This window comes from Acanthisitta chloris, unplaced genomic scaffold, assembly GCF_000695815.1.
Source record: "Acanthisitta chloris isolate BGI_N310 unplaced genomic scaffold, ASM69581v1 scaffold9412, whole genome shotgun sequence".
In the NCBI taxonomy this organism is placed as follows: Eukaryota; Metazoa; Chordata; class Aves; order Passeriformes; family Acanthisittidae; genus Acanthisitta; species Acanthisitta chloris.
In genome coordinates this window covers 68,364-96,197 of record NW_008660998.1, presented here as the reverse complement: position 1 = coordinate 96,197, position 27,834 = coordinate 68,364, and the positions used below count along the sequence as shown (strand labels likewise).

Here is a 27,834-nt window from a genome sequence, read left to right as displayed (position 1 = left end):
GAGCCGAGCTCGGGGCCCGACCGATGGGGAGCTGCCCCGAGCTCCCAGCCCTGCTGGGGCTCAGTGTGGTGTGGAGGCACAGCAGTCGTTTAGGCTGGGCGCTTCGTTGTGCTGCGACTTTTGACTTTTAGCAGAGTTTTAGTGCTAGCTTGTGGGCATGGGTCGTTGTGTTTCAGCACTCATGTAGAATCACAGAGCGGTTTGGGTTGGAAGGGGACTTAGAGATCATCTTCCAGCTCCCCTGCCCTGGGCAGGGATGCAGTCTCTCCCTTTTCTGCTGCTTTTTGTTTCCTTTGTGGGTGACCCTTAAGACCTTCAGGACCAACTTCTGAAGGTCTTTAGGAGTGGATTCAGTGCTTATCCTCTAGCAGTTTCCCAGTTTATTACTGCTGCTAAACAAGGAGAAACTTAGGTAACAGTTGTTCCAATATGTGCAAAATGTAACAAGCATATCATTCTGCCAACAGTCCTACCTCATCTTGCAGACCTACTTAGTGAACTTTACCTGGATTGGCAAAAACTTCAGTGACTGAAGGAAGGGTCAGCTGTGAATCTTGCAGAGGAAGTGAAAGGAAATGTAGGGTACGAAGTAGTTTTAGCTAACAACCCAATTGACTTATGACATCATGATTGAAATCCTTGTAGAAGGCTACCAAAGAGCAAATAGAAATGCCTTTAGGCTATATTATGGAGTAGACTTGACTTTTAACATTGTGAATTGTCTAGACTCCTTGTTTGGTTTTTTAAAATTTTTTAATTGGTTCATTGCTCTTTAGCTTTTTGAATGCCTTGAAAATTCTTCATCATACAGTTTGGAACAATTACTAGAGAACATTCTCTAATAAAAGTGACTTAAATTGAGGTACTCTGAGATTAGTGAACCTACTCGGACGATTATTTTTGTTTCCTCTGTGTGTGACCTGTACTGGGGAGCTATAATTGTTTAGGCAAATCTTTTGTTAGCTAAGCTTTACTAGTAAATATTCTTGTGAACATGAAAAACAAACAAAATTGAAACTCCTAATTGATAGCTCACATTTGAATATTGCTTTGCTCTGATGTAAGCACAAATCAGGGGCTTAGGCTTCAAATAATGACAGGCCTGTTGGAAGCAAATTGAAAAATTACTTAGACCTGAAATGCACCAGGAAATAAGATGAATTAAGGCCAGTAGAATGGAAAATGCAAATAGCTTATATTCAAGCAGATCAAGAAAGCATTTACTCCTTTATTTGAAAATTACTGGGCTTTGTGTTAATTTCTTAGGTGGTTTAAGCTAATCTCTAAAGGAGTCCTGAAGTACTTAACATTTGTTTTGTAATGGATTCCAGTCATAACTGTATTTTGAAATCTCACTTGTTCTTTAGAGGTGTAATACAGCCTTTACTAAACAGCTAAAAGGATGGCTCTTAAAAAAACCCAACAAAAGACATGGACTTGTTAGAGTGCGACCAGAGGAGGCCACACAGATGATCAGAAGGCAGGAACACCTCTCCTATGAAGACAGGCTGAGAGAGCTGAGATTGTTCAGCATGGAGAAGAGAAGGCTTTGGGGAGACATCACTGTGGCCTTCCAGTATCTGAAGGGGCTTATGAAAAGCAGGGAGAGGGACTTTTTATATGGGCAGATAGTGACAGAACAAGGGGCAATGGTTTTGAACTGCAGGAGGGTAGGTTTAGATTAGATGTGAGGAAGCACCTCTTCCCTGTGAGGGTGGTGAGGCACTGGAAGAGGTTGGCCAGAGCAGTTGTGGATGCCCCATCCCTGGAAGTGTTGGAGACCAGGTTGCATGGGACACTGAGCAACCTGGTCTAGTGGAAGGTGTCCCTGCCCACAGCAGGGGGATTGGAACTAGATCATCTTTAAGGTCCCTTCCAACTCAAACCATTCTATAACTGTAAAATTTTTAATGGGAAAATAGGTCAATCTCTATCAAATTACAAAATTGAGCAGAAACATCAGATGTTCTTTATTATGGTTGACCTGAAATATTTAGATGCTCTGCTGTGATAATATAATCTTCACCACTGAACATTAGCTGTAGGAGAGGTTATACTGAAAACAAGAGATGTACAACTTAGTGCAGATTTTTTTTGTGTTTAAAAGAAATGCAAAACTAGTTTTCAGTGAAACGGTTAATGATGGCTTCAATACTTAGTGGAAAGTTTGTAGATGGAGTTTGTGAAGAATATCTCTACAGAATAAAAGCTTTACATTTGGAAAGTCATAGCTAAAAATAAGCATGTGAAATACAGATTAAAATTAGTAGTTAAGGAAGCCAGTGGTTTTTGCATTAGTAGGAGGTGCTCGCAGTTCTTGATTTAGCTTGTTACATGTGACTTAACCAGTGTTTCATTGCTTGTTTCTCAGACTAAGGAAAAATAGTAATTCTCACCCCCACACCTTGTAGTTCTTTCATCTGTGAGGAAAAGAGTTCTACTCATTTATTCAATTAGAAAGCCCAATAGCCTAACTAGATACTGTATGTTTTCAAAACAGCTTATGGCTGGGAAAGCAGCTGTTGCATATTGCTAAACAAACTTTGCTGCCATTCTTAAGGCATGTCAGGTGTTATTTTTGTACGTATAGTTTATTTAATGAATATTAGCGAGACTTATCAAAGTGTGTTTAATAGATGGTCTTGGATCATCTCTGTACTGCTTTCCTTTCCTTCATCTTCTCTGTCCATTCTGTTCTTTTATTCTTTCATGTCTTTTTCAGCATCTGCTTTCCTCTTGTGTTTCATCTTGTCTCAGTCCTCTTACTTAGTATTTCCTTTAATTGCTTTCTCCATAGTCTGACAAACATGTATGTATTTCAACTCTCCTGCTGCCGCCAAATAAAAGACAATCTCCAGTTTTAACAGAACCTTGGAAATACCTATATTGAGCCAAAATGGCAGAGAACAGATTTGGCATTTCAGCCTGAAAACCAAGGGGACTACCACCACCTCCTAGTCATGGCTGAAATACATTCTTTTTTTTCATTATTTAGGGAAGAGTCTTGACAAAAAGCAGGTACTTCTCACTTGCTGTAAAATTCCAGCACTCTCCCAGCTGTCATCCTTGTTTCTGGATATGCATTTGGCAGAAGAGTTGATGTCTCTTTAAAAGCAGGCAATTTGAGGAAGGCTTCCTCCCAGTCCCTACTGACTGCAGGAAGAATGAACTCTTATTTCTAGGCTTGTTCTGCCATTGCACTTCTCTGCTTCTTTCTCCCACCACACTTCACTGGTAGTTGTGGTGGAACTGTGTGTTGCTGGTGCTGTGCAGTTCTCCTGGCTGGCTGATCACACAGAGGGGAATGGTCACTTCACTGACTTACCCTATCCCCTGGGATTTTCTCTCCTCCTTCACAGTAAATAGTGTGAGCTTTGGTGTGTTATTTAGGTTATTCTAAGCAGCACTGTTGTGGAACAGTCACAGGTTATCAGAGTCTTTTATGTTCTTCGGTGTCTTAGTAGGCTACACACTTGGAAGTCTTAACTTTGATGATAAAAGGATAATTTCTAGGTTTGTGGAGATGTTGCATTTGATTTATATGCAAGAATTTCCCAATGCAGCTGCTAGGATAAGAGATGTTAAGGGCCCCTACCTCACCTTCCACAAATAAGTATAAAAATGCCAGTATTGTTCAAGGAGAAGGTTGCTGTTCTTGCAGAACACAAACTGGATTGTTTGGAAATGTGCTATCACTTCTTGTAGATCTATAAGCCCTGTTATAACTCACTTCTGGGTGGTTTTCATGGCAAAAGTAATCCTACTGGTTTAAATGAACACAGAATAAAATTGTGACAGACAGGTGATAGCAAAGGCTTTGATTACATTGCAGTGTAAGCATATTTGAAATGTACACAGATTTATAAGCTTGTAGTTTTAATTCCATCTGTATCAAGATAGACTTGTATCCTAAATTAAAGAATTAGTATATTATTGTGTACCTGCTCCTTAAAATAAACATAGTGATTTCATAGGTGGGTATTTTGACTCTTCAGGTCAAGGCTATTAGTTTTGCAGAAACTCGCCTAAAAATTAATGAGGTGAAATGAGATGGTGAGTGACTGAGAAAACAAAATGGAAATGGAATGGAAAAATAGTAGTAATGAGAAATAGTGTTTTCCAGCATTATTGTTAAGCTATGTCTATGACAGCTACCTCATTGCTATTTGTCTAAAGGCCTTCAAGTTTTGTTGCAAATGATCCTGTAATTTAAAGTTTCCCCTTCTCTCCCATCCTCAGAGTCCTGGTTTTCTTCAGTTTAAATGTGTCATGTAATGAAGTTGGGGCAGGGCAAACTCCAAGGATAATTGAAAAGTTTGTTCTGACTTTTGAAAATAGCTCTGCATGTTCATGCTCTGGCAGAGCATAAAACAAAGAAACTCAGCCTGCTGTGTTAGAGTACCTGTGTCAGATAGGTCTGTCTGGCATCGGCATCAACTTTCTTTTACAAAAGAAAGCAATAGCTATTTTGGTTTAGGCATAAGAAGGTTTCTCTGACATAACTATTTAGTTTGTGGGCACTAATAACAATACCAGTTGCCCTGGTTCCTCTTGACCTCCTGCCACCTTTCCACTGAAGAGATGGGATGATAGTCATCTTTTGCCTGCCTTACTTTGTTCTTGCTCTTTTTACCCATTCCTCAGCTGTTTAGAAGACCCTTTTCAGCCTTTTGAGCCTTGAGGTTGAAAACCAAGTCAACAGTAGCTTATAATCCTTTGCAGTTGCTAAGGTATGCTGTCTTCTAAAATTGCTTTCAATAAGATTTGTATACATTGTCTTCTTGGCCAGGTAAGAAAATACTTTTCTGAATTTTATGTCAACACTCAGCTGTGTTGGAACTCTTCACTGAAAAGAGTTGTAGATAATTTCCAGAAGAATAACATGAGAATATTTAGCTGTAAGCTTTTGTGTTGATAAAACCTCAGTTGGTTCTCATGCCTTTTTTTCAGTATGTTACCATTAGTCTTATCTCCACAGCAGAATTAAACCTGATGGAAAGCTGTAAAATTAACTTCTTTTAAATTGTCAAAATATTGTCTTGACATTTCAGTATTGGATAGGAAATACCTACTTATGTTTGTTTGTTTCCCTTGCCTCCTTTCTTCTCCACCATAGAAATCCGCTATGCGACTGTGTACTGGAATAGAGCTGAAAAAACACTTCAGGTCAGGAATATACTGGACAGGAGTGGAGATGCTTATGGATTCTACAACAATAGCATACAGACAACAGGCTGGGGAGTCCTGGAGATCAGAGCAGGCTATGGCAGACAGACCTTAAGCAATGAAGATATCATGTATGCAGCTGGCTTCTTGGAAGGCTATCTCACAGCTCCGTAAGTATTTCAGGAAGCGACTCAATTTATGACATTTCCCAGTGGATTTCTGTACCTGTGAAGTTTTTTGTTTGTTTATATTTCCATAAATTCCTGTGCATTTTAACTAACCATATATTTTGCAGTTGTGTGCTCTTCTAATTAGTAGCAGGTATGAAGTATAGCTTTTTCATTATGGGATCAAGATGTAACCTAACACCTTGGTGAGATACAGCAGTACTGCATCTATATTACTGATTACTGTAATCACAGAACAGTCTATGTGTAAGGACATACATAAGCCCTGTGCTGTAAATAATTACCAAAAGGTTAGCAAAAAGAGTAGTTATTTCCACAGCCTATAGTTAGATGACTGACCAACAGCAGATGAGCCAGTTGAGAGCAGACCAGACAGGGAGAAATGTTGCTGGCAAAGTCTACAGAGCTTCCTTAACGACCTTTTTCAGCAAACACTGTCTAGAAACTGCTGGGAGCAGATACTGAAACTTCACAGCATGGGGAGTTGTCTTGGCCAACTTAAAAAAACCCCAAATTATTTATCCTGATAGGCCTGAAGGCAGATTGGTGTATGTCTAGAAGGGTCAATGTTCTCAAACCTGAGGGACTGCATCTCTCCCACAATGCAGATTGATGAAAACATACAGAATTTTGTACTTGTTACGAATCCAGAGCAGTTTCTTTTTCTAAAATAAAAAAACCCCCAAACCCAAAATACATAACCCCAAACAACAGCCAATCCAAAAGACTAATCCCTGAACCAAACCTTGTTCTTTCCTTCACTAAGTTCCAAGACATAATGGCACTTTGAAATACTGGTAATAGATGGCAGGGCTAGGTTGGACTTGATGATCTTAAAGGTCTTTCCCAACCTAAATGATTCTGTGATTCTGTATAGCTGGTGATATAGCTAAGAACATGACATGTGGCTTGTTGTTGAACAAGCTGCATCTTTGCCTCTATTAGCTTAGTCACAGGAAAAGAAACATTTCCAAATTTTGATGCGTGGCTGGGGAATAGTTGGGAGAGGTTTGTGATGGCTGTGGTGACATGAATTTGGCTTCACCGGCTTTGCTTTCAGACACTGAAATGAATCCTCATAGGCTGTGTTGAACAGCCCAGCAAGGGAAGGTCTGATGAACATTTGTCATATATGGCTGCTGGACAAGATGATATTAATGAGTAAGATATTTTAAAATTGGTTAATATTCGTGGGTAGTTCTGTAATCATATGATAATGTGAGTCTCTAGTAGACTCTGCTGAGGAGGCAGCTAGGTCTCTGGAAGCTTATAAAGGAAATTCAATAAAGTAGTATTTGTCAATAACAAAACACTTCTGAGAGAGAGTAAAGTAATCCCAGAGTTCTGAGTGTACAACCTGCACATCAGGCAGGAAACAAAATGAAGTACATGAGAGATCTGAATGTGTATTGTTGGTTTATTTGGCATGAGAGGTTACTGTTTTGCACTATTCAGGCAGTTTATGGAAACTGTCTGGATCTGGGGGATGCTAGCATTACATTTAGAATACTGTTAAAATTGGGCATTGCTCAGCAGATTTTTTTTCACTAAGGCTTTACGTAGGTGTATTCATCTCTAAGTGGTTAAGTTTAAACTTTGTCATACTACAGGTAGCTCGGTCCATGCTAAGCCTAAGTAGTGTTCTAGTAGCAACGACTTGCCCCCTGTTTCTCTTTTGCCTCCTCAGTAGGTTTGTGTCTTCCTGGCTTTTAAACAAACTTAAGTATATGTCTGTTCCTTTAAATGTGGTTTGAATGTGAAACAGGGTCTGCAGAGGCTCTTTTGCTGTCTTAATCTACACTAAATTTTAGAGGAAGGAGATTCCCCCTTTGGTTTGTTTTGGGTTTTTTTTTTTCCATGTGTGTTAAGGGAAGATTCACTGAAGGGAAATTATGCAAGTTATTCTGCTCCAGGCTTTCACCTTCTCCAGATCAGGTACTTACTGAGGTTGGCTCCAGCACTGAGTGGTCCTTTGTAGAGAAGTGGATATAGCAGAAATAGTAATGAACAGAGGTCTTAAAGTCTGTGGAAGTGAAGCTGGGGGTTTGTATCAATGTGGAAAAGTAGGGCTTGAGACTATGGCCTTTAAGCAAAGTGGGAAATTCAACTCTTAAAGGAGTTAAGTGCAAGAGTGGGTTAAGACGCAAACCCAGAACTAGTTAAAGCCTTTCTTTGCTATGGCAACTGAGAAAATCCACCGAGAAATCCTCTGACAAGTGCAAAACCTGAAAATGCTTACCATCACTAAAATGCCTATCACATATTACACATACAATCTGAGTTTGGGGTTTTGGCTATGACTTTGCCCTGTTGTACATCTGTGACTGCAGTGGAAGCATTCTTCTCACTGGGGGTTATGAGCATTAGCTTTTTCTGTCAGGTCATGTAAAGCTATTTTGGATAAAGAAGGCTTCTCCAGAAGCTAAGAATACCTTTTGAAAATGCTTCAACTGAGGAGCAGAAATGAATTACAGACGTAATCTCTTAACCCTTGAGAAGACAGAGACCTTATTACTTCAGGTTTTAGCTCCATGACCTTGCTGGTTTTTTATTTGGCAAACTGCAACTAGTGAATCCTTTTATACACTGTATTTGAAATTCTTGAATCACAGGAGTGGTGAGAACTCACTAAGTTTGGAGATGTTAAGATTGCTCTCAGAGCGCCATTTCTCCTTCATCTTGCCTAGAAATTCACAGAATCCTAATTAGCATGCAGGCAGATACTCTGTCTTTGGGACAGTTAAGCAAGTCTTTTGAAGTAAAACTGGGAAACAGCCTTTCTCAATCTGTGACTCTGTTCCCATCAGACTACCTGGCCCATTCAGCCTGTCTTCAGGGAAACTCTCTAGGACCATCACAACTTTCTTTATGAGATAGTGTCTCTAAACACTCATTCTGCTTTTGCTCACATTGGCGTCCACAGTAGCTGCACATAGCTCAACCTTGGTTTTTTTAAGGACTTGGTAACAACAAGGTGGATAGAGTGTAAGTATGTGTTTAGCTTTGGGGAAAGCTTTATTTGCAGTGTCAGTCACTTAGCTGCTGGAGTGAAGACTCTTGTGTCACTTGCCTGTGCAAGCACCTCAGGTGGCTCAGGCACAGCCCTCCAATGTGAAAACATTGGATATGCTTGGTAACTGTAGAGTCTTTGAGCACATGGCTACTTGTAGTCTGAACAACTCCAAGGTCTCCAAGCTGTCTTGCATCCATATGTGATAACGACTCCAGGAAGCAGAAATGCCCCAGGGTGGCTCTTTACAGAAACCTGAAGTCCTACTAGGATGAGCTCTGATGGGATGTGTCATTAGGAAGGAAACATTACGTGCCTGATCCTTGGTTGAAGTGCATGTTCCTGCAGAAGCTGTTGGGTGAGCAGGAACTCCAACTTGACAGTGCCTGCAGGAGACCTTCAGGAATTCTCAGCTAGCATTACACTTAGGGCATGCTAGAGAGTTTTGAGACATAGCCAGGCCTCATCATGTAAGCAAAAAGAGTGGCAAAGTAGCTCTCTTAAAAATACATGCTTTGCCTTTAGTAGGAGCCTAAGTAGACTGTAAAACAACCAGATGAAAAAAAAAATCAAAGTAGGAAACATGCTAGAACTGTTTTACCTCAGATTCGTGGGGAGGAGTTAATCTCATCTCTCGCTGCATAGGTCTGTGGTAGGAAAAGGGATAGTTCAGCCCGTCAGACCAGTTTACCAGTGATGGTAGAAACGTAAGCCTTTTCTACAGCATGTTTCATCTCTCTAGTGTGGGAGCCTGATTCGGATAGTAGTCGTATGTTTTGAAAACACATAGTTAGATATTGGATAAATCTAATTCTAGTGTCTATAGTGTCTGGATGTCCAGACATTTGTTTTTATCCCCATTCTTTCTCCTCTCTGTAAGGTCCAGTCCTATCACGCAGCCAAAGATGTGAGCCTTTTCTACAGCATGTTTCATCTCTCTAGTGTGGGAGCCTGATTCGGATAGTAGTCGTATGTTTTGAAAACACATAGTTAGATATTGGATAAATCTAATTCTAGTGTCTATAGTGTCTGGATGTCCAGACATTTGTTTTTATCCCCATTCTTTCTCCTCTCTGTAAGGTCCAGTCCTATCACGCAGCCAAAGATGTGGTTTTCTTTGAATTTTCTTTCCCTATTACAAATAGAGAAGTGTTAATGAGGCCTTACTTTACTTAGTGGCAGAGCACATCCAAATCCGTGGCATTAATTTAAATCAGTTACGGTTGGGGCGTGCCAGGTGACTAAGAGCAGTATTTAAACTTGAAGCAACATTAATTTTACTCTTTTCTACTATAGCCTCATATGACCTGAATCCTGTCACTTTCTTCACTAATTTGAAGAAAGGCTCTGCTTTTCTGTGTTTAGGCTTTGCGTTCTTGTCCCAGATTTGTGATTGCCTTGCATTTGGCCTTAAATGTAGTTGCAAAGCCTTACCTTACTGTCGAGATTCAGTTTACTTTAGAGAATAATACCCTTACAAAACATGCAAGCCATGCACATAGAAGCTTTGTTACTGCAAAAAAAATGAAAGAGAGCAGCTAGAGGAAAGGCTTTCAATAACCTTGGTCATTACAAAAATAAAATAAATTTCAGGTATTTTCTGTCCTATGTTAGCATATACATGTGGGGAAGCGATTAAAGAAGCTCTTCTCTGCCCCCTCATTCTGAACTAACCCAGTCTCTACACCAGTCATCTCAGCTTAAAGATACTCAGTGTAAAATCTGCCTTGTGTTGCATAACCTGTGAGTACAAAATAGAGAGTAGAGCTGATGGTTGAGTCTGGAAGCCTTATCATTTGTCTTGGCCTAGGCAATGGTTAGAGCAGTATCCTAGATCTTGTTTATCCTCCCTCTGGTTCTAATCCCTAAATGACCATTTGCTAGGTGGACCTACTCGTACTATTTGCTCTTCTTTAGTAACATGAGAGCTCTGATTTGTAATATGTTACACTCTAATTTCCTTCCTAAAATTACTTGGGATTTTTATTTGCTAAGCTCTCTGTGAATTGGCAGGGGTGGAGACCTATTGATCTGTCTCTTCAACTTTCTTGTCCCCTTCAAGAAGCAGGTTATGGTTATGTCATGTAGTCTTGTGTTACATGGGAGACAGGAAGCTCTAAAAGTAAAATTGATGCCATAGCTGCAGTATCATGAAAGATACAATGGTGCAAAGCTGTTGAATGCTCCCCTCTCTTGTCCCAGCACCTCCTTCCACAGATCTAGTCCCTTCAACTTGTGGGTGTCCGGGCACTGATCAGGCCCTTCCATGCATCAGTTAATCTACTAATACAGTATAGAGCTGCCTTCTTGCACTGACTCTCTTGCTCATCTGTTTACATAACAACCTCATTCAAACTATAAACTGCCAGAAAAATAATTCACATTTTTGCTGGGTTAGTGTTTTGCTCTGATGTGTGCAGACAATTAGATTTGGTAGTCATAGTACCAGAGCTGAGATAAGAAGCAGCAGGGTCATGCAATCGGGTTCATGCAGTCATCTGGGAGTGGGGCAAGGGACAGAAAGAGGGGAGAAGGTCAGTGCATGATTCTCTAATCATCAGCTAAACATTCAATTGTCTCTGTCTGTATTCTCTAATTATGCCCTGAGGGAAACGGGGAAGAGTTCCTCTCTGCATCCCTCCCAGAGAAAGCTGCCCTCATGAGTTTTACTACAGGAATTCTGTCCTGCTGGCATGTGCTTTCCTTGAGGCTGGTATCTGTTTCTTAGTGCTGTTTTCTTTCTCGAAGCACTTGGTAGGGGATAAATTTACTGATGACTGATGTAGTTCTACCTCTATCAACTCCAATCCTCAGCAAAATTGTTCGCTGCTGATGTCCCCTTTTGTGTTTTTGTTTTGTTTTTTTTTTTTTTTTTTTTTTTTTTTGTTAATCAGTGACTGAAAAAAAAATACTGGTTAAGTTTGCCCCAATTAAGCAATGTTGAAATTCTGTTTTGTCTTGAATCAGACAATTAACATTTCACCTAGAAGGATGACTTTAACTTTTAGGCTCCTGAGCATTTTTAGCAGTTGATTTCATCTTGAAGGACTTCAACAAAACACACAAAAAACCTGTAACCAATCAAATGAGAAAGCCCTTTCAACTTTTGTTTCTATCAGTTGAAACAACTAACTGAATTCAACAACAAAAAAAATCGTGAAAGTTTTGGTCTCCATCAAGCTGAATCTATTTAGGGCTGGCATGAGTGGGAGTTTCTGTGGGAACATGTAGGATCAACTTATACACACTTTAACATGGAGATACTTAGCTTAATCAGAAAGGAAGGCGCATGGTTAATGGCAAGTAAAACCTGCTGTGTAGCATACTGAAATTAACTCTCTGAATAATGAAATTAACTGAATCAACAAGTTACATAATCTTCACTTTTGTGGGTTTGGGTTTTTTTTCTGCTACACATAGAATAGCTTTCCAGAAATCTGTTTTTGTTGTGCTGTAAATTAATGTGCTAATGCTTTCAAGATGCTTCTGGTGTACAGATATTTCCCAAATGTGCAGTTTTGCTATGAGCTAGTTCAATCTCATTCTCGCTTATCTTCTTTCCGTTGTGCAGCAGTTTGAGCAGGCATTGGTAAGGTCATTTATTGTAAGTAAAATTTCAACAATCCTTTTGTGTTACCTTTGGTGTTTGTCATGCACTGGAGTAATTTCTGTGCTCCTGGGAAAGGCTTTGTGGACTGTGTTGCTTGTCTGTCAATGCATGTTGATCAATGGGTTGATAAGTAAAAGGTAGGAAGGATGCAAAAGGATTAACTGCTGCTACTCTTGTGTTTTTCAGGCACATGTATGACCATGCTGCCAATATGTATCCACAGCTAATTAAGAATCCCACCGTTCGAAGCGGAGTGCAGAATTTTATGGCGTATGTATTTAGTTACTCAAAGTAAATTATTCAAGACTTGGGGTTTGAGGATGACAGAATTTTCTATGTTTTCCTTTGTGCTCTTCCTCATGGGATAAAGAAAATAGATGTCTCCTTTCCCTCTGATAGAATCCCATGTTTATTAAAAGAAATTCTAAATGTACATGAAGAAGGGTGTATACCCTTCCCTAATTTTGTTTCTTTCAAAGGAATGTTTAAAACCTTTGCTACAAAAGGGTGTGGGTGATGTCAATGAATTCCGAAGGTCATGGTAGTAAAAATCCTTTTCTAAAAAGCTGGTATTTTGAATGTTACACTGAACAGTGTGGTCTCCTGGCACCTTAATCATTTTAGCATTGTGTATCCTTTCCTTCCTCTGTTAGGTTAGTTTTTTATTCTACCACTGATATAAATTCTGTTCCAGTCACAAGAGTCCTGATTCCCTCTTCTCTTCAGCTGTATAAATCAAAAGTAATTCTGCTCGAATAATGCAGCTACACTGGTGGGAAACTACCAGTGGGAGAAGAACCAGGCCAGGTACTGGGAAACTCAGCTGTGACTACCAATTATTTTCATCTCCTTAGACTTACATTTTTTTCCCATTACAAATACTTCTGTGAAATGGTCACTTCTGGGGACTATTTTTTCCATCTTTCCCTTGTCTTACGCTTTCCACAAGGGGTTATATATCTGACTAGTGCTGTTATTAATGCACATATATAAAGTTTATTTGTTTTAGCTTATCCAAAAGGTAGACAAAACAATCTTAGCATTCCCTTACTATCATTTTTCAGTCTTGCTGTCCTCCACCTAGTGAGAAAAATGGGATAGCTACCATATCAATGTGTGTGGGTTGCTTTTTTTTCCACAATGACTCAGCATAGCAGCTGTATTCCCCAAGATGCATTGTTGGATGGAGAGGGACAATACTAAGTGGCCTTGTATTGTTTTCCTATTGCCTATATCCTCAACTCCTTCATCACTGCTTTACTTTATAGCAGTTTTGCAATGTGGGTTGCTGCATTGTCTTCAAAGTGTTTAGCCCTGAGTGCTCTGACCAAATTCCTGTTTCCTCTCACATACTTCATGCATCTTGTTGTCTCTGGAAAGCTAAACCTCATTGGCTTTGTCACCCATATACTGCTGAAAGAGTTTACTTCCTTGCCAGGTTCAGTTTCTCTGTTTTGCTGCTTTACATAGTGTTGGCTGGATGGAAGAGTCCAGAATCTGGTCCTGATTTCCTGTGGTTCTTTTGTGGCCCTTTGTGCACAGCAAATGAGGGAACTCTGGGGGATCCTTATCATGTTGGCTGCTCATGGTCTAAACCTGAATTTGGCTCTTGGCTGGATTAGGCATGTGGTATAGTTGTTTGGCCTCCTGCCTTTTTCTCAGTGGTTCTTAGGCAGTGTTTGAGCACCATCAGCAGAAAGCCTTCAGTGTACTTGTACCTAGGGGAGAAAACTAGGCTTTTCAAGTGTCGGTCTGTTTTTATTCTTAAATAGGCATTTAAAAAGGAATGGTTCATCTGACCTATGAGATGCTTGCTTCCCTTTACTGGCTATATGGGGATGCTACATCTGCTATAGCAAGTGCTCCACAAAGGTGGAGTCCTAATGTTTCTTTGATACTGAAGTCTGGTAGAGGCACACAATTGTAGGGTATATTACATGAATCTGAAGGTTTATACCCGGAGGATATAACGTTTCTATCTGCAGGATTTCCAAAGTATGATTTGCCCCAGAACACTAGCAAGGTTGGATCATCTGGGTCATGATACATTTGCCCCTTCCCTACATTACCAATTATACTCCAAAAAACCCAAGAAAACCCCAACCTGTTTGTTCCTCTGCAGGAAGCAAGATCAATGGACAAGACAACAAATCAGAAATAATAAGGATGACCCATTTTGGAGGCATGCTGGCTATATTATTGCACAGTTGGATGGTCTGTACATGGGAGCCCTCGAGTGGGCTAAACTGCATAAACAAACAGTAAGATGACTGCATCTCTTTTTCAGTAGCTGGGGATGGGATGTCAGTGGACAAACATGGGAGAAGGGAATCTGCTGTTTAAAAATAAAAAACAAAAGTAGGATACTTAGTGGCAAGTACTCATTCTGCATGCCATTCTATAAAATCTCCAGTGGCTGTTCCATGTAGGTAATGTGACTGAGCACTTGGGTCATGTCACCACAGATCCTGTGCAGTGGACTTGGAACCCTGAGAGCTGATGTGCTGATTAGGTTGGGAGTGGCTTTCATATCTGTCTGAATGTTGGAAGGACAGATACTTCTGAAGTGCTTGCTGCTGTCACTTTACAGTTGTTACAAATGACCCTCTAGGTGTAAAGAATACGTGCAACAACATGAATCAGTATGTGAGGAGAGTATTAAATCTTTCATTCTTATTTCCAAGCATCAGATTTCAAATCCTAAACACCTCTCTGTTTTAGAGTATGTTTCACATTGCTTCTCTTCTCCAGTGTCCTCTTTTCTGTCTTTTAAGTGTCCAAAACACATGGTTGCAAAATCCAGTTTGTTTGGTGCTGGTTTGTTGTTAGGGTTGTTTTGATTCTTTTTTGTTTCCTTGAAGTTCGGTTAGAATTGTGTTCCTGATCATCAGCTTATATGTAATAGCAAAGCTCCCTTAGCTCTAGTAGAGCTATGGCAGTTATAATGTTGTCCTAAAGTCTAATGTCCAACATGATTTTCAATGTGAGAGGGAGGACTTGAGTAATTGTAGTTGACCCTCTTTGTCTAGGTTTACACACAACAAGAATTTTGAGAAGCTGGGAGTCCTGAATTATAAACAATGGCATTTTAGTATAAAGTACATCTTTCTTGCCCAGAATTTACTTTGGGCCTTTCATGAATGGGGAAACCAGCTCAAACTGAGGGAGGGGAAAAAAAACAAGGGCATGTTTGCAACAATGATCCATCCTGAGAGACCTGATTATAGGGGAAAATACTAGAAACTTTGACTTTCTAGGAAAAGAGCTCATTAAATCCCTCTCGTAACACCTGTATCTGAAGAGTCCTGCAAAACTTACCCTTTTTTTTGGCTGCTTTAGAATCATGTAGATTCAGATGGTGGGAGGGGAAAGTGCTAGTTTGTCTGAGCTATTTCTTTGTAATAGGCATGTCCTACCTGCAAGGTGTGTTCCCTGATGCCTATTTAACTGTGAAGTTGATACTAAAAAGCACTGACCTCTGAAGTGTCTGTAATTTTTATGCTCTGTTTAAGGATCTCATCAGCCTGTATAAATATGGTACATCTAGTGCAAGTTCAGATATGTGGTTCAGGCTGAAATATTTGTGTCCTCTATTCCAGAATTTATATGCAGGGCATGTATTTTTTCTTTCCCCAAATGTGTCTGAAGCAGTTGGTGAGATTTATTTGACTCTTCCCTATGCAAGTCATAATTTTAGCTTTGGACATTATCAGCTATGCTGAGATCTCTATATTTTTATTCAAAGCAAAAATGTTTCCTGTGTACGCATTTCTCACTTGAGATGGTGCTGCTGTTTCCTCTATTTGCCAGAGCCAGTAAATTAGCCACAGTGTCTTACCTTTTTGAGTACATTTTAGACAGCTGCTCTTGCACCTAGTGGCTTGGTTTTCCTTGGCTTCAAAATGATACCTGACAGCTTTGCAAAAGTACAGGCAGTTCACTTAGTTGGATACCATAACTTTTGGGAGATTAGTCTACAACAGTGCTATGTGTTTATGTATTTATTGCTGTTAGGATCTCCTTCAGGAAATAAAGAGCTTCAAGACTGTTGCACCAAGCTTACATGGACACTAAAAAGAGGTTCAGGTGCAAAGTTCCTGACTGGTATTCTAGCTTTGACACATCCATTTATCTGAGAATCAACCCAGCTTCAGTAAACTGTTGGCACTTGAAAACCCTGACTAAACTGACAAACAAAACAAACAAACAAACAAGACCAAAACTATCTCCCTTATTCCTTGTGATTTAAGAAATCTGCCATCCAAAGAGACTGTTTCAACTTTTCCAGTATATATAAGAATGTTTAAACAGTTCTTTTATTTAATCCTTTACTTTAGATTGTTAGTAAGTGGAATTTTTGGCAAATAAATTCACCTAACAGATTTTATTTTTTAAACTTATTTTTAAGTAATGCACTTTGGTTCAATTAATCCAATTATTTTGATCTTTCCTTGGGCAGCAACTGCAGTAACAAGTATTCACTATTTGTTAGTCAGTTCTTACTTTAAAAAAATGCTTGAAGAAACTTATTACTGAGAGTCTCCCTAACAAATTCTGCACATTTTTAAAAGCGAATCTCATTCCTGTTGCATGTTTTCCTTAGTGCTTTGAAAGTCTCTTCTTACCTCTTTCCTTTGATAGATATTACTTTTGTTTTATTAAAATAATAATAATTGTATTTATTGTCTTAGGATTATCATCATCAGGAACAAATTTCTTTTGGTCTCTAGTAGTGCAGTAGTTTGGATTTGTGGTGGTAATGAACATTAGAAATATTAAAAATAACTTATGCGTGAATTGTGGTGGTTTTAATTTCCTTTTTTTACCCATACTTAAACAAAACAAAAGAAACCCCAGAAGACCCAACTGAAACAAAGCCAAAACCCTCCATGTGACAGTCTGTATTTTGTTGCCTGATGTTCTACCTGCTATTGCCAAAGACTATGTGTACTTCTAAATTCAACTGATTACTCTGTACGTGCAGAGGGTAATTACTCCGACTGCCCTAAACTTAAAAGAAAAATGCTGAAGCTTTTTCCCCTTAAATCCCACAATATCAGAAACATGAGAAAGAGAAGGGGAGGAGGAGATATATTTTGAAATCCTTACATTACCCCCCTCCGTAAATGATCCTACATGGACAAATTGCTCTCCTGAACACTGAGAAGTTGGTTGCTGATAAGAATAAGCTAAAAGAAATAAAGGGGATAAAGAAAAGGAACCAGGTTTACAAAGTCTGTGGATTTTAAAGCTGAGTGCTGGGTAAAGTTGTACAAGATTATTTCCTTTCCAGGAGAATGGAAACAAGCTGTTTCAATAACTAGTCTACTTTTGACTGCATATATTCAAAGTTTCAAGCACTACACATAACCTTTCCGAACGTGCAGGTAGTCGGAATTTCACATTTAGTGGATTAGTTGTTGTGTGCTTACTGAGGAAGACAAGTGAAGGGTTTGACTTTCTGTTGTCTGGTACAAGGCATGGTAATTTGAAACTATGGATATCCACATAGTGCTTAAATGAGAGTTGGATTATGTGTCCACAAGTCACTCTGAAATGTTCAGTTTTTCTGCCCTCTCCTAAACTTCAGGTCTACTTCACTTGAATATTTTAGAACCATTGTGTCTGCCACAAATAACTGAGCCTTACTGCAGAAAGAAAATTGGGGTTGGACTCTGAACTGTTTGATAGTAGTACTGGTACATATTTTCCTTTATTATTCTTTATGAAGCCAATGTTTTGTAGTGTACAGTTCTAAACTTTTTTATTGCATGGAGGCTGTTCTCCCACAGGGCTGGTTTAGGTAGGTGCTTCCATCGAGAGCTGCATGAAGGCAATGTACATTGTACACTTCTGTATTTTGAATGTGATTGATATTTACAGGTATCATTAAGAATGATGTCCAAATCTGAATACATTTTCATGTTAAAGTGTGGCATTATTCCATCTGGTTTAGCAACATTTTATATCTAGTAAACAAACCCAACCCTTTTGTCAAGACAATTTCTGAAGGAGGGGCACTCAAAGAACATTAAGCCTTTTCATCTGCCTGATGCTCTAGCAACGCTGTGATTAATCTTGGGCTTGTCTACACATGGAAATTACTCTTGAATAAGGAGGTGTCAGAGTTTTAAACACTACACTAACTCCAGGATAGCTCTCTATTTGTACTTCCTTATGTTGTATTGAGAATGCTCATGCATGGGGAAGTTACTAGAAAACAATTGTTACAGAATAACTTGTCTATTTCAATGTCCCATGTAGACAAGCCTTTAGGGCTCGTTCTTTCCTCTCTACTGCCCTTTCTAAGTTTCTCCCTACTGCTAATGTAACTCAAAGGCAGATTGAGGTGGGGTTTTTGTTTGTTTGTTTATGTTTTTGTTTTGCTTTGCTCTAGGGACAGTACCCTAGAGGAGCCACACATTCTAGCAAAAGGACTTACTTTCGTTGTGACTGTACCACCCCTCTGCTTGTCCATTTAGCTCATTCATTCACTCTTCTTCAGGATGTAAACCATGTGTGCCAGGAGTTTTCCTGACATTGCTGTGTGAGATAGGAGAAGGTGATTACAAAAGATTGTAATGTGCCCTATCTTATGCACTTGTTATGATGCACACATTTTTGGGTCTAATTCTTGCTAGTGGACACTGATTAACTCCTCATAGAGAAGATTTTTTTTTCATATACCCTGAAATTCAGCTGGCATTTTTCCAAAACTGGGGCTCTCAGCCTTGTGACAGATGCCTTGGACCACTCCTGAAATTCCCACATTTGGCCTGCATTACAGGTGCCTGTGTCTTCTGTTTGAATATGTTGTTTCACTGAGACTCCAGAGAAGCTTGGTGCACTGTGCTTGTGTCGTGTCATTGAGCATCAGACTGTCTCACACACAAAACCAGGCTTAGGCAAGCAATATAATGAATTCTTGGAGATAAACTGGAACAAAATTGCTTGGCCCTCAAGAGGGGAATGAAAACAGAACCCTAATGGGTACTTAGCAGCCTAGTTCCTCCTTTACTTCTCTGATATGTTGTCTGGCTTTGGCAGCTGGCAGCCTAATCTCACCCAGTGGAGCCCTAGGCATTTGCATAACCTGTGCTTTGTTTGAGTGGGTCTTTCCTCCTGCTCTCTGGCCACCCTTCTGTGCGTGTCATTCTGTTAGCTTCCTTGCTTGGCACTTTTGTTCTAACTTGAATGGACTTCCTAGTAACAGAAATTTTGACTTAAAGTCAATTAAAATGTCTTAGGGCTGGCTGAGCATTCTCAAATGCAAAGCTGTTTGCTCCCTTCCTGTACAGTAATGCCTGTGTGAATCAGACACTGGAAACCAGCTTCTCCTTACTGTGTGGTGGACTCACAGACTTTCAATGCAGATGGATGGGGAAAAATTGTGCTGAAACAGTGCCAAGGCTCTCTATATGGATTCCCATGAGACAGAAGTTGTTGGGATTAGTTTGTAAATGATACTGCTGAGTTGCTTAGAACTATCCAAACATACCTCACTTTATGTTGCTTCCTGTTTGGATCCTTACAGCAAAAGCATGATGAACTAAAGCAATGTAACATATATGAAAGTTTGCTTTGGATTTCTTCCTCAAACTATAGCTGTTGTTGGGGCCTTCTGCTGTGAATGATTTTAGTTATGAGAAGGGCTTATTTCTCTTATTGGTAAGCATTGTGGGAAGGTTTAATTCCTTCCCATGAGATATATGGACTGGAGTTTACATTATTTCTGGGTTTCCTGTTGGTTATTCTCTCTGCCAAAACAGCTAATGGATAACACAGAATTCAGCCTTCTGAGTAAAACGTAAGTGGATTTGGCACTGTTTGCTTTTTCCATACCCTTGTCTCCCATTTACTGGGGTTTGTGGAGAGGTCAGCTATATGGTTTTAATAACTGTGATTTATATTGCAGGCATGTGTTTCTTTGCTGTATGATTATGTGCCATTCTGAAATTCATATTCACATCTCTACAGTGATGTGTGTTCTGTCTTCATTTCCTTAAGCCTTGCCTCAACTAAAGGCATGGTGCAAGCAAGAACAGGAAAGATTTAGAAAAAGGTCTTTGAAGGTTGAGGTTAAACCACTCTTAAGTTCTTATTTTTGAAGAAGAGGTTCTAAAGGGCACATTGCACAAACAGCCATGGGTAGTTAACCCTGTTAAGCCTGGCTAGCTCCAACCATAAGTTTTCAAAAGCACATAGCAGAGTGCCTTTTGACTGACTTCCCTTCTTCAGGTAGTTCCAGATGTGGTTGGTATTGTTAACACATCTTGCTTCCCTCATTTGTTTCCTCCTCAGTCCTGAGCATATCTTAAATTGTGGTCTTTACAAAAATCTGATAATTTCCAAGAGCATTTGTTAGTGTAAGGCTCTTCAAAAGCATCTAGATAAACAAATAAAAAACTAAAACCTTACTCTTACCCCAGTGTAACAGTAACACCAGGCTGATTGGTGTGCTGTTTGCAAAGACACAAGTTTCATAAGTTTATAGCTGTGTCTCCATTTTTTTCATCTGAAATGATGGCATTGGTAATGCCACTACAAGGGCCAGACCTGTAAGGATTCCTAGGTGCCTAGTGCCACACTGAGTTTGAGCATCTGGGCCTTGTGAGCAGGCACTTCATAGACCGTTTCTGTTGAAACCAAAAGAAAAATTCTAATGACTGAGTCTGTCTTGCTGCTTCTCTGTCTCAAAATGCTTTTTGTGCTCTCTTTTTCACCCTTTCCTCAGCCACTGAGCAACTTTGATGTCCAGTTTCTGAATGCAGTTGGAGACCTGTTGGACCTCATTCCTGCATTATTTGAGTATTCTGCACGGGGTGGACAGTGCAACGTGGAGCCAGGAAGCCATGGGAAATATCAGTGGGATATGGGACACTGCTCTGCACTCATCAAGGTGAGCACCAAAAACTTCATCTCCAGTGACTGTTGATTTGCAGTCATGAGTCTGCATTTCTGGATTCTTCCCTGTTTATGTTGCCTGTGCATAAAGAGACTTCTGTTGATGATCAAGATGCTTTTATACAGTTGTCATTTGTGCCTTCATAGGATTTTGAGTCCAGTTTTGTTCACTTGTGTTCAAGGGTAGGGAAAAGACCTAACCAAACCAAAACCACAGCGCTGGACAGTGAAAAGTTACTGGAATTACTAGAGAGTGAGGGCCTACTATGGAGAGGAGCCTGGAAGAGTAACCTGTTTCACCTAGCCAAGTGAAGTCTGAAAGAGAGTATTGTGAAAGAGTACAGATACATTGGGCAAATAAGCAGGGAGAAAGGGAAAAGGATTATTCTAAACTAAAGGACAGTACTAACATGAAAACAAATGGGTCCAAATGGCTGGTATTTTCTGTTAACAGTGATACTCTGGAATGCCTTTCCAATGGGAGTGATAACAGAAGAAAACCCCACAGCATTTTTAAGATAAATGTCTGATATGTCATGGTGGCAATTACATTTTTCAGTTAAAATGATCAAAGATTTAATCAGCATATGGAGACTCCATGTATTGCAGAACAATGATATTCACCTTAAAATGAAAAACATTCGTTCAAGCATTTGTCTACAGCAAGAGGTTTCTGAACTAACTAATCTTAGAACCAGGGAAATATTTTGAAAATATGTACTATCAATATAGTTATATTTACCTTTTCAAATTAAAGTATAGAAGCAAATGCAAGTAAATTCAAAGTGAACCAGAGCCCTTTTTAAGTTAATGTTGGATATATTTGCAAAGATCTGATTGAATGTGTAAATACAAGTATCCAGAATGAAACTGGGGAAAAAAAACAACGTAGTGTGTGATGCAAGTGTCCCAAAAAATCTTAAGCTGTTTCATTTTGAAAACAATATATGGGCAAGAATTGTTTCCACAGGTTTCAGAAATTCATTAAGTACACAGTTAAAAGCACAAGAATCTGCTCTTTCTCCAACAATGCAATTAATCAAACTACTTAAAACAAGTTGTTCTCCCAGTTTCTGTCAAGTATAAAAGAATGCAGAGTATAGTGGGGTCCAAAATTATTCATCTTTCTGCTTCTGTTTTCCAGGTTCTACCTGGATATGAGAATATATATTTTGCCCATTCCAGCTGGTTTACTTACGCAGCCACACTGAGAATATATAAGCATTGGAACTTCAATATAGTTGATCCATACACTAGCACCAGCCGTGTCTCATTCAGCAGTTACCCAGGTAAAGTCAAGAAAACCAAACCAATGTAGATATGCAATATGGCATGGACCACCTTAACGGTCTTGCAGATGTCTTGCCTATGAGAAGGATGATATCTCAACAAGCACTGGCTTCAATCTAACTTAAAACTTTTAGCCACTGAGAGAACAAAATGCTGTCTTCAATTTTCTGGCTTGAACATGATATTGTTGTGATTGTCTGTTTGTTGATTAATCACCTTCAGTGTTCTGAATAGTACTAGTTAAATATTCTACCCCTGGCACAAGCATGCTGCTTTGAACTCTGCTCATGTAATCTGCAGTCATCTCAAGTGTTGAACTCTTCACCTTGCCTATAGCACTTGCATGTTTGGTAATAACAGTTTTGAACGCTTCTGTTTACAGCTGTGACATGACTGTGCTGTAATGGGATTATTAGCGAGTATCACACAATAGCTGTTTGGAGTTGTATCGGCCCCTTTCATGTTGGGTTAACAAACCTGCAGTTGGGTTGTTGTGTTGTTTTTTACCCTACACATCTTCCTCTTCCAGTTTCTCTATAGGCTGTTGCAGAGGGGAGTGGGGTTTTTTTATGCTTGGTTTATGTGTTAGTAGTATAGCCAGCCAGAATTTTTAAAATCTCCCTTGGGAAGATTAGGCCAAATGTTAGATATTGCCAGCAGTTAATATTTTGGTGGGAAAATATGTACTCTTGCTAGAGTAGCACCAGGAAATGTGAGTGTGAAAAATCAAGGCAAATCTATGACTCCCTCTTAGAGTTACTGTTGCTTAAGTTTGTAAAGGTGAAGTTTGAAATTCAAAAGCACCCAAACACTCAAGAATCTTCATAAACCTTTTTAAGTAAAGGATGTGCCATAGGAGGTGGTCTCATTCTGGTTGATCATTTCAAATCCTGCTTTGTTGAGTTACTCTGCCTTATGACAAGGTAAGTCAAGGCTCCTTCATGGCAGGGACTCACAGAGACTGAGAGCTGGGGAACGGTTCTGAAAAGCGTTGCATTCATTTCACATTGAAAACAAGCCTTTTGCTGTGGGGTTCTGACCCTCCTCAGTGACCCTCAGGAACACAGCGCTTTCTGACAACGGAGGTTTTTAATTTGAGGAAGGACTGGACGTATTCTGGCGAATGTCTGTTAGGTGTATGGCCTTTCAAGACCTTGGGTTATCTCTGATTGCCTCAGAGGAATTCTGCTTGGTTGTTGCAAGGAATTTTGCCAAGCCTGTGCAACCTGGTAGGAAGCCAAGTTTTCTGTCTGAGCTCTGTTCATCACCTGAATGTTCACAAGGTCATTTTGACTCTCAGAAGTATCTCTCTCAGAAGAAATACTTAGGATAGTACTATCCTTCAGGAGAATGTGGCTCTATTGTGTGTTGCATTGTGCTGCAGATTCAGGATCAGCCACGCAGAGCGTTTATTTTTTTATTTTTAGTGGGTATCTGTGGTGATGTCTTTGTGTTGGTCTTTTTGTGGATTCTTTGTATAAAGTGAAATACAAGTATTCTGTTTTGAGCATTATGTATGGGAGGATACCTGAAAATCAGCTGCTACTTTGCTGAAATGGTTGGGGTCTGTTCACCTGTGTACAAAATCCCAGTGTGCTTCCCTGGGGCTGTTGAGGTCTGCAGGGATGGCTTATTTTTAAGCCATGTAGACTCTGACACAGTGATGTGGAAAGGTGTACTTCTACCAACAAAAAACTAAGATAAAACTGCTGCAAAATGTCGTTCCCATGGCTACAGCGAAGTTTGAGAGAGCTGTGGTATGCAAAGTGTGCTCACTGACCTTCTGATTACAGGGAACTATCACAAGCACTAGACAAGCATGGTCCATTGACTACAGCAAATTGCATTAGCTGTGGGTGTAGTTCACAGACTTGCAGTTTTCCAGGGGTTGAGTAAGCTCTAAAGCACTGGCCTAGTAATGATCTGGGGACATCACATAGGAAGGAGGGAACTGCCAAATTCTTCTGCTCCATGTTATGATGAGATGATATTTTCGGACCATCTGACTGTGGAATCTGCAGGTCCTGGCTACAGCTCAACTGGTTGATTGTAACTTCTCCCTGCATGCAAGTTCCTGCTCTTAACTCTTATTCTCCATCCTGACACTGAGAACCAGTAAGAAAGGCCAACATAGTAAGCTCTCCTGAATAGTAATATGGTCCTAATGAACCTAGAAGTATTGGCTTTGGAGGAAACAGCATTAAAGTCAGGTATCTTTCCAGGCCTTTAGTGACACTTAATTGAGTAATTCAAAGATTCCTGTCATCCAGTAGACTGGACATAAAATAAAAATCTACTGCTGTCCTAAAGCTGTGTCAGAAAAACTTCAAGGAGTCATTTTCCTTCTGAGAAGCAATGTGCCAAATCCCTGATTTCTCATGGGGTCACAGACTAAAATTGTTTATATTATTTTTGTTTATTTACTGAATTTCAAAATACAGGCTGCAAGACTGCAGAAATTATCTGTCATGACTCAGTTTAGAAGCTGTAAGACTACTGACTAATCATGATGTGTGTCAGCATGTGGATTGTGGTACAGCTAGAGGGCTTTGTGCTTCCTCACTCCTGCTGTGACTGGGCAGGTAGGAGGATGGACAGGAATTGCAGAGTCCATGCCAGCTTCCCCAGCAGTTATCCACGCTTCTGCCAGCATGCTCAAATGTCCACTGTTGACAGCATGTCTTCTCTTTGCTGCTTTCTCCCCTTCAGAGCAGCAGTAGTGCTGCAGAGGCACTGTCGAGTTTTTTCTTCACTTGCTGCTCATCTCCACACTAACCCACCCTAATCCTCACTTGAACTCTGCTCATAGTCTTGCCTTCATCTTATCTTGAAAGCATCAGTGCAGAGCTGCATGTAGGACAGCTCTGTGAACCTTTGGGAAGGAGGAATGTCTCTGAGTTGAATGCTTGAGCACCCCTGACTTCAGTGTCTTCTTCAAGCTCTAGACATTAAGTACCTCGTGCGGCTGGTGGGTCTATGCATTGCAGAGAGAACTTAAATTGTACAGATACATTACTATTGCTCACAAGTGCTGAGTGAAGCTGTGCTATTTTGAGGGAGTAAGAAGTGTGATAATAGAAACAAGGTAGGTGCCATGTTTTGCACCACATATGTAGTAAAAGACCAGCAAGAAAGCTGCACTCGCCCTCCCTCCAGTCACTTCTTGACATTGCCCCACTGAGGCTTTCAAAGAAATGAGCACAACTAACTGATAAAATTTATGGTTTTCCTTGGATAGCAGGGGAGGTTGCAGCTCCCAAGATTTCCATCCATTTGGTTTTGAACTCCATTTAAGAAAGGGAATCTACCATTTTGACCTAGGCACTGGTTTGGGTAGTGAACTGCCTTCTCCTGTGTGAGCCACAGTCTTTTAAAGTATGTTATTCTGATTTTGGCAGTTTGAGGAGAACTCTACCACTACCTTTGCTCCTCTGGTCTGCTGTCAGGGCCTTGCTTTGTTGAGACAGGCTATGGACATGGGAATAAGATGACACAAGTTGTCTTGATGAATGGCCACACAGGTGCTGTTAAGTTGAGAAAGAGAAGTAGTATGTGTTGCTTGCTTTGAAGTAACCTGGTGTTAGTGCAGAATCGGAAAGTGCAGCATTATCCTTCCCCACAGCCTGAGCAAGAGCTAGGAGGAGCAAACCATGGAAAGGGCAGTAGCCCTTGTACTCAGAGGACCAACTTGCTTATGATGTATTGTCAGACCATTTCTTGCTTTGCTGCTTCTTCCGACATCTGTCTAAAATCCGGAGGGAAGCAGAGGAAAGTGTCTGATGAACTTTGGAGATGAGAGATCAGAGGTATAGTGTAGGGCATTTCTTAGTGCCTAGGAGAGATCTGCAAGTGGAAGAAAGGCAGCTGGCAAGGAGTTCAGTCTTGATATGAGTAGCAGCTGCTGATAGGATTAAGAAAGCTAGTCCAGAGAATACTTTCCCATAGTCAGGTGTGTTTATAGACCAGAACATTGAGCATCCCAGCGGGAGCTACTCCTATCCCTGTGAGGTGGGCTAGACTTCATGTCTCTGACTTCCAGCCTGTATTACTGACCCTTTTTGTACTTAAACAAGCACAATGACCTTTTGAAACACCAAAATAGCTGATGCTGTCTGGTTCAGAAAGCAGCAGCCTACCTTTTTAGGAACAATAGCTGCCAGGAACATGTTAAAACCCACTTGCTCTTTGATGTGCTGGCTTTCTGGAGTACACTGTGGCCTGGATTGCAAAAAATATTTTGGCTTTGCTTTGGCTTTGATTAATATCATTGTGATGAATGAAACTCTGGAAACTTCAGCTTTTCAGTGGTGATTGGAAACTGAATCTAAATAGCTCAGACCCAGATGTGCAATCAGAAGTGCTTTTGCTTGTTTTTATGTAGGAAGAGTCAAGTTCATTGGAGGGAGGGGTGAAAAAAAAAAATTGAGTGTTGCTCACAAAAATGGGAGATGGGTTTACAGAGATGGTTTTACAGCAAAAAAAAAGGTGAACAGTACAGTGAAATAACATTTTCATTTACAGCAGATTCTCATACATACTGAAAAACACAAGAATGACACAAGAGGACGTCAAATATCTTCTGATATCTGTAGACTTCAGCCAGGTTTTATTTTTGTGAATGCCTTTGCTCTGGGTAAATGTGTTGCTTGTGTTTTTAGTTTCCCTTTGTTTCAGGTGTGCCTGTGCCTTAAATCAAAATGGTATATGCCATCTTGGAATTATTAGGCTAGTAATGGTGTATCACAGAGGGCATGTTGTGTTGTAAAACACTGCAGAAGGAAACTTAGTAAATACTAAGGGCCAGAAGGAAATCCACTTGTTTTCATCTTAGCTGAGCTTTGCAGTTTATTTGAATTACAGGATTCAAACTTCAGTTAATTCAGCATCATTCCTTGTGTTGACACTTGCTTTGAGTCAAATTTTTCTGTTTTATCTCAGCTGTTGTTTGAAAATGAAGAAAAAAACTATTTGGTTTAATTTGAACTAGGGCATTTGATGTTGTCACCAACATGGGAATTGGTATTCAGATCACAATTGTTGAACAATTTCTTTTCTTGTCTCTTGTCTCTTATAACTTGACTTATTCTAAAACTGTTTATTGCTGTAATACCCCATATCTTTGTCTAAAAAAAGGCTGGCAGAGCCAGGTTTAGAGGGTTTCTCTTGTCCTTACTTATTTGAGAGAGATCTTTGCTGTTGATGTACATAATTTATGGACAATATTTTTCTCTCTTCAAGAATAAAGTACCAGCTACCAGGGTGCTCTGTCTGCGCTATACTGGTATATTTTTAGAGAACAGGTGACCACAAATTATATTTTCCTTGATCTGTTATAATTTGAGAACTTGAAAGTTAAAAGAAATTTTGTTGAAATGAAGTCCTTAAACATTACTTTTGCTTGAAGGAGAACTGCCCTTTAATAAAAACCCAGAAATAAGAGGCAGAGCTGTTTTGTCGTTCCTGCTGTCATAGGTTGGTGACCTTTGTTTGCAGAGTGCATTAATAAAGCTTGATGTAGAAGATTTCATAGTGGAACTCAGCTATTATGGTGTTGCACAGCATTTTAGCTTTTTGTACTATTTGAAGACTCATACTGTTAAAAACTTATTAACAAGAGTCCAGGTTCTGGATGACTTCCCCATCAGGAGCTCAGTTAACAAGCTTTC

The 27,834-nt window shown here is 39.9% G+C and overlaps 1 protein-coding gene across 1 annotated transcript in view; it reads left to right on the top strand.

Moving 5' to 3' along the window:
- Window positions 1-5,116: 5,116 nt before the first annotated feature.
- The window catches only part of PLBD1 (phospholipase B domain containing 1), a gene marked incomplete at its 5' end in the record, with an annotated part of 31,758 nt that continues 9,040 nt past the window's right edge, over window positions 5,117-27,834 (top strand). The window contains 5 exons of the mRNA XM_009070053.1: window positions 5,117-5,336; window positions 12,161-12,244; window positions 14,097-14,235; window positions 20,709-20,873; window positions 22,023-22,167. Of these exons, the coding sequence (XP_009068301.1) occupies window positions 5,117-5,336; window positions 12,161-12,244; window positions 14,097-14,235; window positions 20,709-20,873; window positions 22,023-22,167 (753 nt within the window). The remainder of the gene's footprint in view (window positions 5,337-12,160; window positions 12,245-14,096; window positions 14,236-20,708; window positions 20,874-22,022; window positions 22,168-27,834) is intronic.